Here is a 14,631-nt window from a genome sequence, read left to right as displayed (position 1 = left end):
CATTACACCTATAATGAAGGTGTTAAAATAGTCTCCTCCCCATTTCACAGATGAGAGTGAGGCAAAGCAAGGTTAAAAAAAAAAAGGACAGTACCCACATAGGGATTAGAGTCTATTGGAGACAATACTGGATAGCCAAGCAAATAATTAAATACATTAATTACAAACCATTTTGCTAGTGGAGCTCTGGTACGGATCCCACTCAACCAAATCAAAGGGCTCAGGTAACCCGGGCAACGGATCTTCCTGCCAATAGTAAAGATGGAGCCCACAGAACAAGCACCTTTACGCACACCGCTATTACCCACAATGCAGTGTCAGCCGGGGAAGGAGCGGGGGTCTGCCAGGAGTTAACATGGCTCCCGTAGTTACACCACCCTGTCTTTTCACTTAACCAGCGACCTAACTGCCCAGACCAGGCTACCGATCAGGAGCTAAGTCTTCTTTGCACCTCCACTCACCGCGACCACAAGAGCGACTGAAACAGGGCAGCACCTCGCGGTGGTAAACTCCGTAACCAAGGAAACCCTACTTCCGCTGACGTCATTACGGCGACACGTGGATCCAAGATGGCGGCGGCGATGGTGAGTGAAGGAGACTCCGGGAGCCGGAGATGGAGCGGGCCGCTCTGGGGAATCCCAGGACTTCCTGGCGTCCCATGCTTGGCTCGATCCACTTCAGGGACCCCTAGCTTAGGCCTGAGGGACATCCCTTATTGGGCTTGTCTCCCCCAAACTCCCCGTCTCCAGCCTTTGCCCCGCACTCAGGCTTGTCAAGGCCCGAAGTTTTGGGGGAGGCTCTGGGTCAGAGGAAAGATCTCAGCTACTACCCTAGGTGGTTCCTATTCCATTCTTGGTGTTTGCCTCCTGTGACCCCCATTTCCCAATTTTCACTTTGCAGTCCTCACCCCTTCAAAGAGCCCCCGTTACTCCCAGTTTTGCTCCTCCCTCTCACGTCTGTACCCTGCTTTCTCCGCCTCCCCGCCTCCCCACTATCTTGACCAGTCCGCGGATGCATCCTCACCTCTTCCAGCCCGAACCCTGTGTCATATCCTTTCTAGAGCCCTGTCCTCACCTCACTTGTCCCCACCGCGCACCTGTCTTGACTGCCGATACCCGGAAGCATGCCTTTACCCCTATCCCCCACCCCCAGCCCCCACTGTCAATCCCCATATCCTTCTCTAATTGTATCTCTTCTTCTCTCAATTCCAGTTCCCTGCCTCTCTCCTAGGGATCTTTTATCCCACTGGTTGTCAGACTTTCCTGTGCGAAAGACTTGTGGTGTGTGGGGAAGCTTGTCAAAAATGCAGTTTCCAAAGATTCTAATTCTGTTGGCCTAGGAGATGCCTAGCAATCTACACTTTTATAAGCACTCTAGTGATTATGATGGAGGTGGTCAATTGTGAAAAGCACTATGCCAGTGCCGCCTGGCCCCCTCCCCTTCACATGCCCCTACAGGGCCACACAGCTCTTTAGGATGAAGTGTTTGTGTGGATAAGGGTATGTGGATAAGCTGTACCCGGAAAGTGGGTCAGAACTTGCTGGCTTCTGGTATAGAACGCTGGAAGTAGATCTGTGAAAAACTGGCCCTTTCTTCTTCCAGAAGGTCAGCTCACATTCTGCTTGTCAAGAGACCAGAACCAAAATTGAAGTCACTTAGGCCAGAGAGATTTTGTACTGTTCCTATATGTTGCTTCCTCAGATAATTTCATCCTGGGAGTGCACACAAAAGACATTTGACTTTAGTAAAGAAATATTCTTGTTTAAATTCTTTGGTATTGATTTTTTCCAAGCAAAGATAGGTTACTGGCTGATAACAAATTCCCCTCGTCCTATTAACCAACTGATAAATTGTCCTTTTTGTTTAATAAGGGATTCCTTATTTAGAACCTCAGAGGTCATGTAAAAGACTTCACAGCCTTGCCTGATATCTGTGGTCTTAGACCACAGAAAAAAATCCCAAATGTGGTATGTTGAAACCAATTTTTTTTTTTTTTCTGGACCACTTTCAGAACAAGAATGGCATAAGAACTTAACATGAACAGGAAAAGTCACACCCTCTTTTGCCATAGGGAAGGAGTTCAGTAAAGTGGCATTTATAGCATTGCACTGGGAAATTCTTGCTCTGTTCTGAGGTTTTAAGAGGTAATAAGTTAACATATGTCTGGTACACATTTATTTAATCAACAAATATTTGAGTGCCTGCTTTGTGCCAAGACTTAGGGATGTACTGGTGAGTTACAGGGTCAAGGTCCCTGTGCTTGTGGACTTTTTCTAGCCTGAGGAGACAGTCAGTAGGTCAAATACATGAACAAGGTAATGTCAGATAGTGTGAAGAGGGCAAGGTGACGTGGTAGTAATTGGGGGGTGACAGGGTGGTGCAACTGCTTTGGATTACGTGGTCAGAGAAGTCTTCTCAGAGAAAGTGACGTGAGTTGAGACCTGATTGACAAGAAGGACCCAGCAATCCAGAGAGTGTTCGAGGCAAAGGAGATGGCAAGTATAAAAGACCAAGGTGGGAAAGAGTATGTTTGAGGAACACAGAAGGCTGGAGGGGCTGAAACATGGTGAGGAGTTGGGGGTGGGGGGGAACAAAGAATAATACAAGATGGAATCAGAGAGAGGCAGGAAGAGCTGTATTTCTAGAAACATGCCTGTAATTGTGGGTTGTAGTCTACAGTTTGTAATCTGTGGACTGCATTTTGAAAGACTGTTCTGTTACAGTGCTTGCCCTTCCCACACTTTTCAGAATGTTACATTGAGGGACCCAGCTTGTTCTCAGCCTGCAGAGAAACCATGGAAAGGCATTTGGATTGTATTCTAAGCACAGTGGACGGCAAAGTGATTTTGTGTTTGTTGTGCCACCTGGGAGTATCATCCTCTGCTTTCATGATGAATACTATAAACTGATTTCCAGAAACTGAGAGTGTAATGTGTACAGGAACCCACAGAGGCCACTTTAAAGAGGGCACATGAGCAGCTTCATGTTTGATGCAATAGTGAAAAGTCACAGAAGCACATTTATTACCAGGGGATACTATGTGTGACAGGCTGGGTGGGCAGATAAACTTGAGCTTGGTCTGTGTGAAGCCCTTTATTATACGGAAGTCAGAACAGTCCCCGCACCCTCGTACAATAGGTGGTTTCACAACTGCTGGGGATGGAAGTGTGTGGGTCTGCTTTGGGGTGTCTGGGTGTCTGAGGCAAGTCATACAACCAAAGAGGAACCTAGCTAATAGACTCAGTGACTGTGGGAACATGTTGGCTTTTGGTTTTTTCTTTTATTTTAAAAGTTAGGGCTGTGGGTGCAAGTTTCAAGTGGTATTTATGGATTTTTACCTCCCTCCCTTTCCTTAGTGATTGGTTCTTCTTCCCCACGGGTCGGTTGCCACCTCCCAGATCTGTGTTAGCACAGTGGGTGTTTCCTAAAGTTCCCCAGCTAGGAGTAGATGGCCGATGTAAACTGAAGTTCTCTGTAGTTTTCCTGCGTTCCTCCTGCCCTGGATTTAGATGACTATAAAGTTACATGATACCAAGTTGCTCTAGCTGGGTCTGAGGTGAGGAGCAGGCCCATATCTCATCCTTTATAGAACTGTTGATATGGAATATGCTTTGAGGAATATTGTTTTGGTGGAACTTGGGAAGTGTCCATTGAGGACATTTGTAGACATCTCAGGAATCTAGAAACCTCTGTTTGGAAAATAAAACTCTGTGTATTTCTCTCACACATTGTTCATGCTGTTTGGGGTTTTAATGTTTTTTTCCTTTTTATTGGATTATAATTCATATAACATAAAATTCACCCTTTTAAAGTTTACAGTTCAGTGGTTTTTAGTATATTCACAGAGTTGTGCAACCTTCACCACTGTCCACCTCCAGAATATTTTCATCACCCCATTAAAAAAAATCCATTAGCAGCCACTTCCCACTCCCCCTTCCCTCCAGTCCCTGGCAACCATTAATATGCTTTCTGTCTGTATAGATTTTTCTGTTCTGGACATTTCATATAAATGGGGTCAAACAATATGTGGTGTTTTATTATCTGACTTCTTTTTTTTTTAAACAAGGCATAATGTTTTCAGAGTTCATCCATGTCATAGCATGTGTCAATATTTCATTCCTTTTTATGATCAAATAATATTCCATTGTGTGGATAGACCTCATTTGGTTTACCTTTTCATCTGTTCATGGATTTGGGGATTGTTTCTACTTTCGGGCTGTTATGAATAATGTTGCTGTGAACATTTTGTGTGCAAGCTCTTGGGTAAACATCGGTTCTCAGTTTTCTTGGGTGTATACCTAGGAGTAGAATTGCTGGGTCAGTTCTCACTGTTCTGAGGTTGAGTTTGATCCAGTCCAGAGGCAGGGGAATGGTCTGAATGACCTCTAGCTTCCTTTGATCAAACGAAAGCGGTGCTAGCCAGTTCCTTCCTTCCACTATCCCCCTCGCCCCCTGTCCTTGGGTCAGTTAGAAGCACAGGAATCGTGTTTTGTGATGAAGTCTGGCTGATAGAGTTCTGGGACAGAAGGCAGGAGGCCTGGACTCTGCCAGCAGTCCTGTGTGTGGCAAGTTGCTGTCTCCCCGGGGCCTCACCTGTGAATGGCCATTGGCTCATTGAGGAAGAAGCAGCTGGGGCTTAGTCCCAGCACTGCCACTGATCTATCAGGTGGCCTGGAGCAAATGACTTTGGTGTTATTCGTCTGTTTCAGCACAGGTCATATGTGAAATGAAGATTTAGACTTGAGGATTTCTAAATTCTTCAATGAAATTTGTAAAATCTTCAATGAAATTGAAGATTTAAACTTGAAGTTGAAAAATTTGTGGCTTAGAATACTTGGATTCAAGGTGATTTTTGCTAATATGCCTATAAATCAGATGGATTTTTTTTTCCGTGATCTTAATCCCTGTGGTCTTTCCAGGCTGCTGTCTGTTGGTTGCATTGTCTGTTCTCTCCGCTTGCTCCACGTGGCACATGTGTTCTGCAGGAGCCACTGTGTCCTTAGAAGCCGAGGCGCCAACACCAGTCCTTGGTACAGATGTGTTTCTCTGAGAAATCCCTTTAAAGGAGTGCCCTTAATCCCCCCAGGAAGTCCAAGGAAGGCAGAGGCGGCATTAAGTTGCCTCTTGGTTTCTCTTTTACAACTTGGACAAAAGTTTCCCTTTGATCTCAGTGAAAAAGAAGCAGGTCACAGAATGTTGAAGGTTGAGTTTTGATCTCTGGGCACTGGCAGGAAGGTGGGAAGGACTCAGGATGAACAGGGCCATCTGGCCATAGGCGAATGGTAGGAGCCACCTACCGCCCCAGACCTGCTTTGATCCTTGAACCATTTGCTGACACTGATAGTTCTCAAGTGGGACATGGTTTCGGACGCTGGGACTTCTCGGTTCTGCCCCATTCCTCTTCATTGCTTCCTTCTCTGCTCTGTACCATGACTTCTCACCTGTTCCCACGCATTAAAACTGACAGATCTCCCAGCGTTTGAAATCTGAAGGTTTTTTGTTCAGAGGGTATACTAAATGGTACTGGCAGTTCTTAAAAAACAAAATCAAATCACAAATTGGAGCTGAATTCATAAGCCAGTTTAGAAGGGAGTCTGGGTGCCCTGGCCAGTCACTTAGTATCTTTGGGCCTCGGTTTCTAATGAAGCAGATCTCGTGCTGTGAAGTGACAGTTATGGAGCTCATCTTCACATGGCGTTGATTGGGGCTGGGGGGCGAGGAAGAGAGGTTGGCAGGCACAGGACTTTACATTTTTTTCCAGTTAGTTGCCAATATTTAATAATTGGGAGATTTCACATTAAAAAAGTTCTGGATTTTCATTTTTTTCTTGAAAATTTGGGCCCAAATTTCCCATAAAGAACATTCCCCGTGCAGGACCCAGTCTTCCATACCTTTTGGCTTATTCCTTAGCGGCATCACCCAGTAGGTAATTTGCATGGCCCTTCTAGGGGTTTGAATGAGCAACCCCTGAATGAGGTGGTCTCTATAAAAATCTTCCTATTTTTGACATGTGGATTCAAAAGCAATATTTAAAGTTTGTGGTAATCCCCTAGGTTACCTAATTTTGAGGGGAAAATTTCTGTTCACAAGATACATGTCAGTTGATAAACCACATGTCCATCCATTATTTCATCTAATCGTTACAAAAACCCGTTTTACAAATGAAGAAACTAAGGCTGGGTCTAAGCTCATGGGCTGGAATCTGACACTGATTGGTTTTATGACTTCAGGCCAACTATTTGGTTCTTTAAACCTGTTACTTAAAGCAAAATTTTTTTTTACTGTGGTAAAATAGACATAAAATATATCATTTAAACTATTTTATGTGTACACTGGCTTTGCATGTACAGTGGCATTACGTGTACACTGGCATTAAATACATTCACATTATTGTGCAACCATCAGCACCATCCATTTCCAGAGCTTTTTTGTCTGGATCAGTTTTCTTATTTTTAAAATGAGGATGAGACTCTGAAAGAATTGTGATGATTAAATGAAATGCGAGATGAACATGCTGTAACTTTCCTGCTCCAGGGTTTGAAATCTTTAGGAGATGAACTGTCTAAGCCTATTGCTTGGGCTAACAGAGTATATAATAAATACCCAAGGGAGGGGGGAAGTTCCGTGCATTTTTAATGTTTTATTTCTGCACTTTCTGGCCTCAAGGTCTGGGTCTAGAAGTCTTTTGCTTGGTGAGGGTAATTATTAGTTTCGCCTGGACTTTCACACAGTTGGTTGTTCCCTACCCCCAAAGAACACTTTTGAGTCTTTGTGTATGTCTCTGCCCAACAAATTATTTTTATGTTTTTGGCTGCGCTGCATAGCTTGTGGGATCTTAGTTCCCTGACCACAGACTGAACAGGACCCCTGCCCTGAAAATGCTGAGTTTAACCACTGGATCGCCATCTTTCTCCACTCTTGAAACAATGTATGAGCTACTAGTATTAGCTCCATTTTATTCCCGAAGAAGGAGAAGGCAATGGCAACCCACTCCAGTACTCTTGCCTGGAAAATCCCATGGGTGGAGGAGCCTGGTAGGCTGCAGTCCATGGGATCAATAAGAGTCAGACACGACTGAGCGACTTCACTTTCACTTTTCACTTTCCTGCATTGGAGAAGGAAATGGCAGTCCACTCCAGTGTTCTTGCCTGAAGAATCCCAGGGACGGCGGAGCCTGGTGGGCTGCCGTCTATGGGGTCGCACAGAGTCGGACACGACTGAAGCGACTCAGCAGCAGCAGCAGCAGCACCCCAGTAGTTACTCAGTGTCTATGGGTTCTGAAAAAAAGGCTACATTTTGAGTCTCCTGTGGCTAATTTTGGGTCTGGGTTTGTTTATTTTTCTTCCTGAGGTCTTTAGCTCCATGGAGGCTGCTTGGTAAGTGGTCTTTGGCTGTCATTGGCTTTCGTTCAAGTATGGTTGAATTCTTAGGGAGCTTTAACTGATTAGGTAATTGATTTCAGTTAACTGTTGGCAAACTGCCCCAAAGTCTTTTTCTTTATTCTCCCCGACCCCCACAAATCTGGGGAGCAGTTACTGAGTGATCTTGAAATGATGATTATATCTTTGAAAAGGAAAAAAAGAAGAATCTAGCTTACTCTTAAGGGAAGGTGCAGCTTTTACAGCAGGAAAGGCATGGAATAGGAATCTGAAAGGCTGTTCAGATTGGCCACACTCTGTACTCAGATGCTGTTTATGGGAAAGAAGACAGCAAGGCAGAGGGCTCCAGAAAACAAAAGGTTAACTTCTGGCCACAGAGAATATGAGTAAATGAAAAGTTTTCAATTCTCAGGGGAAACTTCCTATTTTCTTTGGAAGAAGTTAATTGTTCATACCTTTCAAACTGGGTGGTGCAAAGTTGGGTGTGAGGGCGTGGTGAAGGGTACTTTTGGGTCCTAATAGTTCTTCATTTGGCTGTTGTTTGGGAGAAGTTTTTCTGTGTGCCCAACCCCCAAGAATAAAATAGGGAGGGCAAGACCTTGATTCTTAGGTCTCTTGAGCTTTATAACCTTCCTAGTCACCCATATCTTTGCCAGAGATGGAGTGTCAGATCACAATGCAAGGGCTTCTAGATTACCATCACCTTGTTCCTTGACATCCCACCTCTGCAGCTTTGTGACTTGGAAACCAAGTAAAGCAAATGACATTGAATGGACTGGTTCACCTCTCCTGTGACTCCTACTCTGTTCATGGGTCTGAACATGCAACAGATGTTTGCTAAATACTTAACTGACTTTTCAGACAGTCTCATGTGAGAGTTTCTGGGGATCAGTTAAAGATTAAAGGAAGATATAAAGGGATTTAGCAAGAAGCAGGTACTTTGCTTCTTCCTAATTTCCTTACAGAAATGAAATACGTGTCAAACATCCTCTATCAGGCAGTCAAGGACTACAAAGGTAGGTAAGTCAAATAATCACAAAAAGTTGAAATGGGATCCGGTACAGAGTTCTTTAATCAGGGGCCTGTCAACTTCTAGGTCTTTGATTTCCTTGGACTCATACGTCATATTCTGCATTTTGGAGTGTTTTTTCCTGGGAGCAGCTTCTGTAACTTAAGATTCTCAGAGGGATTTGCAACACTTTCCCAGGATTAAGAATGACTAATCTGGTCTGGTTCAGATCACACACCTGGCTCCAGAATCTCCATGGCATCATTCTTACCTTATAGCTGCCATTTTCTGCCCATCTTCAGGGGAACTTGCCCAAAGGAAGTTCCAGAGGAAACCTTCCCCTTCCTAAAATGTCAGTGTATTTATTTTGAATATAGGTTATCCATATACATGGAAAAAAAGCATAAATGTTACAAATGAAAAGAAAGTCACTCAGCTATCCCCTATCCACTCATCAGGTGTACTCTGATTTTTTTAATATTTCTCCAGAACATTTTTATGTACATAAAACATCTACTTTTAAAAAAAATCTACTTAAAAAAATAATATGCTTTTTAAAAAGTAGATGTTTTACATACATAAAAATGTTTTTTTGCTAGCTTTTCTGTCCAGGTCTGTGATCCGTTTTGTTAATTTTTGTACATGATGTCAGGTTCCTTTGGGACATGGCTACCAAATTGTGCAAGCACCATTTGTTGAAAAGACTGCCGTTTCCCTACTGAATTGCCTTGGCAACTTTGTTAAAAGTCAGTTTACTGTAAATACAAAGTTTTATCTCCAGACTTTTAATTTTGTTCCATTGTCCTCTTATGCTTATCCTTATCGCACTGTCTTCATTACTGTAGCTTTATAATTGCTTAGAAATTGGTAGTATAAACCCTTTAGTTTTGTTCTTTTTCAAAGTTATTTTGGATATTTTGGGTCCTTTGTGTTTCCAGGTAAATTTAAGGATCAGTTTGTCAGTTTCAATAAAAAAGCCTGCTGGGATTTTGATAGGGATTGCACTGAATCTATAGGTTAGTTTGGGGAGAATTGCTATCCTAACAGTACTGAGTCTTCCATTTCAGTATGGAATGTCTCTCCAATTATTTAGATATTTTTCACTTTTCTTAGCAATGTTTTATGGTTGTCAGGATACAAGTCCTTTTTAAAAGCGTTATTCCTAAATACTTTATTCTTTTTGAAGCTACTGTAGACGAAACTGTTTTCTTAATTTTATTTCGGGGTTGTTTGTTGCTAGTGTGTAAAAATACAAGTAATTTTTATATATTGATACTGTAGTCTGTGACCGTGTCCAACTTGTTTATTAGTTGCAGTAGTTTTGTGGATTGCTTAGGATTTTCTTGATATAAGATATGTGATCTGCAAATAAAAGGACTGTTTTCTTTTTAATCCGGATGAGTTCATTTTTAGCTTAGAGTGTATTACTTGCTTTTATAGAGCAATGCCGACTAGAAATGACAGAAGTGGACGTTCTTGCCTTGTTCCTCATCTTAGGAGGAAGCATTCAGTCTTTCATCATCAAGTGTGATGTTGGCTGTGGGTTTTTCAAAGCTACCATTTATCCGATTGAGGAAGTTCTTTTTTATTCCTAGTTTGTTTAGAGTTTTTATCATGAATATGTGTTGGACTTCATCAAGTGCATTTTCTGCATTAATTGTGATGATTGTATAGTTTTTGTTTTTTGTTTATATGATGCATTGCATTATTTGATTTTCAGATATGAAGCCAACATTGCATTCCTGGGCTAGAACCCACTTGGCCATGATGTGTAAACCTTTTCCTGTATTGCTAGATTCAGTTTGCTAATGTATTGTTAAGGATTTTTCCGTTTGTGTTCCTGAGGAATATCTATCTGTAGTTTCCTTTTCTTGTGATATCTTTGACTTTGGTACATTCTTTTTAAAAACTTATTTAGACAAATGAGATTATAGTATATGTTGATGTACATCTTTATTTTCTACTTAATAATTTATGTTGGCAGTCTTTCAGTAATAATCCTGCCTCCCACTTAAGTGTATATTATGCTAAATTGCTCTCCCCAAATTTATCTATATCTAGTGTATTCAGATTTTTTTAAACTTTTTGACTCTGATAGGTAAAAAAGATGTCATTATTTTCATTTGCAGTTTTTAGATTCTGAATGATGTTGAGCATCTTCTTGTGTCTGACCATTTGAACCTTTTTCTCTTTAACTGCCCATTCTTATTCTTTTGGGTTATTTGTCTTTTATTGGTTTGTAAGAGTTCTTGGTGTATTGAAGAAATTAGTCCTTTGTCAGGTGTGTGCGAAATATTTTTATTCAAATTGTCTTTTTTTACAATGAATTTTTTTTTCATTATCTTCCTTTCTGTATATTCTCCTTCTCAATAGCATCTGGATTTTGTTTTCTTCTTAGAAAACTTTTCATATCAAGATTGTGTTAAAGTATGTCTATATTTTCTTCTAATATTTCTCCTGTTTCAATTTATACATTTCTTTCCTGTCTTCTTCAGTGCCAAACAGGTTGTATAGCCCTGTATTTAATATTTATTAAAATTAGTCTGCCTTCATTATTTTTCTTTTCAAAATAATCCTGAAGTAAAAGATAATTGTGAAACTGACTACAGTGATTCGGTTATTAGTAGAAAAGCATTGAATTGGGGGAGGGGCAAGGAAGGCGTAGTATTGCAGAAGGAAAGAATTAGAGGAGGGTAAAGGGAGACAAAAAGCAGTTAATCCGTGGCATCAAGTTCTTCTTTGGATACCTCTAATCATGACCTAAAATTATCTCTGAGCATGGCCTCCACAGTGGGGACAAACTTCTGATCACCCAGCTCTGCCAGGTTTGGTAGAGCTGGACCTTCTGTACTCTGCAGATAACTTGCTGTGTGACCATGTCACTTCCCCTCTCTGGCCTCCTGGATTATGTGACCCCCTAGCGGCTTCCTTTGGGGCTCAGATGGTAAAGAGTCTGCCCACAATGCAGGAGGCCCAGATTTGATCCCTGGCTTGGGAAGATCCCTTGGAGAAGGAAATGACAAGCCACTCCAGTATTCTTGCCTAGAGAATTCCATGGACAGAGGAGCCTGGCGGGCTGTAGTCCGTGGAGTCACAAACAGCTGGACCCGACTCCACTTTGACGTTCAGATTCTCCAAGAGATGTCTTTAAGGGGCCCAACTCGGGCTGGAACTCCGCCTTGTTTTGTTCTACCTTTAGGCTGCTTGGGGTGGTGGACCATCCCATAGTTTCAAAGGAATCATGAATTTCTTGAGTTTCCTGGGAGATCATAAGGCTTCTGATTCACTTTCCTCACTAGAGTAGGGATATCACCTTCCTCCTCCTTCCTTGTCACCTGCTTCTCTCTGTTTAGCTCTGGTTATGGCCTTTTCCTTAGCTAGGTAACTCTCTTGTTGGAAGTTTCCTTAGAATGAGCATACATCTTCCTCCTTGCAGTGTGCTCATTGGTCCTGCCTTCCAGTGCAACCCAGAGCAAAGCCACTCTGCCTTATCAAGCACACTTAATGTGTACTGTACTTAGTCCTTACTACCATCATCACTGTAGCACCCTGCCATGAGTGGAGTATTAGTTTCCTAGTTTCTTATTACAATTGAGAAACTGCAGGTTGGGCAGGTTCTGTGTCACTTGCCCAAAGTCACACAGCTAGGAAGTGATGGGTCAGGACTTGAATTCTTATCTGTATGACCCCCAGAGCCTGTGCTTTTTCCACCGCACCCATGGTTCTCAACGTGTGATCCCAAGACAAGACCAGCAGTTCCAACATCTCCTGGGAACTTATTAGAAGAGCAGATTCTCAGACCCTGCTCCGGAACTACCAAAGAAGGCATTCTGGGAGGTTAGACCCAGGAATCAGCTTTAATAATCCCTCCTGGTGATTTCCTTGCCTGCTCAAGTTTCAGAACCGCTGCCTACCATTTCTGCTCCCCAACCTGGCTGCTGCTTCCGTTCACGTCTGACCAAGAATTTATAGGTGACTTCACTTATCCTTGTTAGTTGTCAAATCTAGGGCTGAACATTACAGTGTCTCTGGAGCAGAAATGTGCTGCACACATATACACCCTCCCCCCAAATACATACATGTACTCGGTTACCAGAGTAATCTTTACAACTGCAGATATTCCTTTCCTCCTTCAAGTTCTTCAGAGTCTCCCCAGTGCACAAAGGACGAAGCCCAGACTCCTCAGTGTGGCTTTTGTGTGATGTATCCCTTACGTACCTTCCAGCCTCCTGTCTGCACAGATCTATTCATGCTTTCGACTCACAGGATGATCCATGAACTAGAAGTGTTGTCATCACCTGTGAGCTTGTGAGAAATACAGACTCTCCACCCCTACCTCTAGGCCTGCTGAATCAGACTCTGCCTTTTAACAAGCCCTCCAGGTAATCTATATGTACATCAAAGTTCCAGTAGCACCAACCTACACCTCACCTGCCAAAAACTCCTTATGGTTGCCCCCAGGCCTTTGTCCCTGTGTTTCACTCTTTATGGAGCACTCCTGCCTTCCCTCTCCTTTGCCTTGGAGTAGACTTGAATGCTTAGATTGACACCGCACCCCTCCAAGACTGGGCCGGCTTGTTGCTGCTCTTGTGTACTCCGGAGCCTCTTAGCTGCTAGGATAAGATACTACGCCCTCCGTAGCAGCTGGGACCTAGAATTGCAATTGGCTGATGACCCCCAGCTGGCTCTTGGGGGTGCATTCTGTGAGGCTGGCACAGTGCCTGACAAATAGTAGGTGCTCAGTGTAGTGAACTGCTTTGTGTTCTGGTTAGAGCATGGACCTCGGGGAGAGACTGCTTTCATCTCTGAAATGAGAACAATAAGAGTCTCTGCCTCATACGGTTGTTGTGAAGATTAATTGCGTTGTTGCATGAAAAGAACCTAGAACTGTGCCTGGCACATGGTCTGCTGCTGCTAAGTTGCTTCAGTCGTGTCCAACTCTGTGCGACCCCAGACACGGCAGCCCACCAGGCTCCCCAGTCCCTGGGATTCTCCAGGCAAGAACACTGGAGTGGGTTGCCATTTCCTTCTCCAGAGCATGAAAGTGAGAAGTGAAAGTGAAGTCACTCAGTTGTGTCCAACTTAGCGACCCCATGGACTGCAGCCCACCAGGCCCCTCCGTCCATGGGATTTTCCAGGCAAGAGTACTGGAGTGGGGTGCCATTGCCTTCTCTGGCACATGGTCAGTGTCCAGCAAATGTTAGCTGACATTGTTATCACTGTCTTCATTACATGTGCATCATCTTATAATGCAGCTCACCTTCCTGAAAAGAGCATACTGTTTCTCTACATTCTGATCTTGAGCAAGTTATATAATCTGTGGGTCTCAGGTTAACCGGTAGTCATCTGGGAAATGGTGATAGAAATCCCCAGGTAGTTGTAGTTGTGAGAATGGTGTGAGTCAGTGTTGTAAAGTGCTTAGCACAAATCCGGGACTTGCCACAGGGAAGAGGCTGTACCACAGTGCCTTGTACTTACTTTTAGGTGCTTAGTGACTCTGTTACTTCTTGTTGCTTTTTAATGTTGTTTTCCGCCAAGGTGGGTATTTTCCATCTTTTTGTTTGTTTGTTTGTTTTGTGTGTACTTGCTCCATTGGTTTGAGACTTTGGAATAAAAGTATATTGAAGTCTTTCAGGATTTGCTTTTCATTCTTGTGCACCCTGAGGTCTCATGGAGCCCTTCAGTTCCCATGGGCAGTGTCTCTCTGCTAAGATTAGAGGACTCTGTTACAAAAGAACTGGAATAACTTCTTAGATTTAATTGGCTTGATAGCCATAAGAGATTATAATCATCTGCCCTGGCCTCAATTGACAGTTATCAGATAAGGCAAGTCTGGTGTTGAGCTTCCTAAGAAGGGAAATTTAGAACACACACACATTCAGTTCAGTTCAGTTGCTCAGTTGTGTCCGACTCTTTGCGACCCCATGAATTGCAGCACGCCAGGCCTCCCTGTCCATTACCAACTCCCGGAGTTCACCCAGACTCACGTCCATCGAGTCAGTGATGCCATCCAGCCATCTCATCCTCTGTTGTCCCCTTCTCCTCCTGCCCCCAATCCCTCCCAGCATCAGAGTCTTTTCCAATGAGTCAACTCTTCCCATGAGGTGGCCAAAGTACTGGAGTTTCAGTTTTAGCATCATTTGTTCCAAAGAACACCCAGGACTGATCTCCTCTAGAATGGACTGGTTGGATATCCTTGCAGTCCAAGGGACTCTCAAAGAGTCTTCTCCAATATATATATAT

The 14,631-nt window shown here is 43.2% G+C and overlaps 1 protein-coding gene across 1 annotated transcript in view; it reads left to right on the top strand.

The window, feature by feature from the left end:
* The first annotated feature begins 331 nt into the window (after positions 1-331).
* Positions 332-14,631, top strand: part of TM9SF4 (transmembrane 9 superfamily member 4) — a 52,597-nt gene continuing 38,297 nt past the window's right edge. The window contains exon 1 of the mRNA XM_027558838.1: positions 332-584. Within this exon, the coding sequence (XP_027414639.1) occupies positions 570-584 (15 nt within the window). The 5' untranslated portion in view covers positions 332-569. The remainder of the gene's footprint in view (positions 585-14,631) is intronic.

This window comes from Bos indicus x Bos taurus, chromosome 13 (assembly GCF_003369695.1).
Source record: "Bos indicus x Bos taurus breed Angus x Brahman F1 hybrid chromosome 13, Bos_hybrid_MaternalHap_v2.0, whole genome shotgun sequence".
Lineage (NCBI taxonomy): Eukaryota > Metazoa > Chordata > Mammalia > Artiodactyla > Bovidae > Bos > Bos indicus x Bos taurus.
This window is presented reverse-complemented; position numbering and strand designations above follow the sequence as displayed.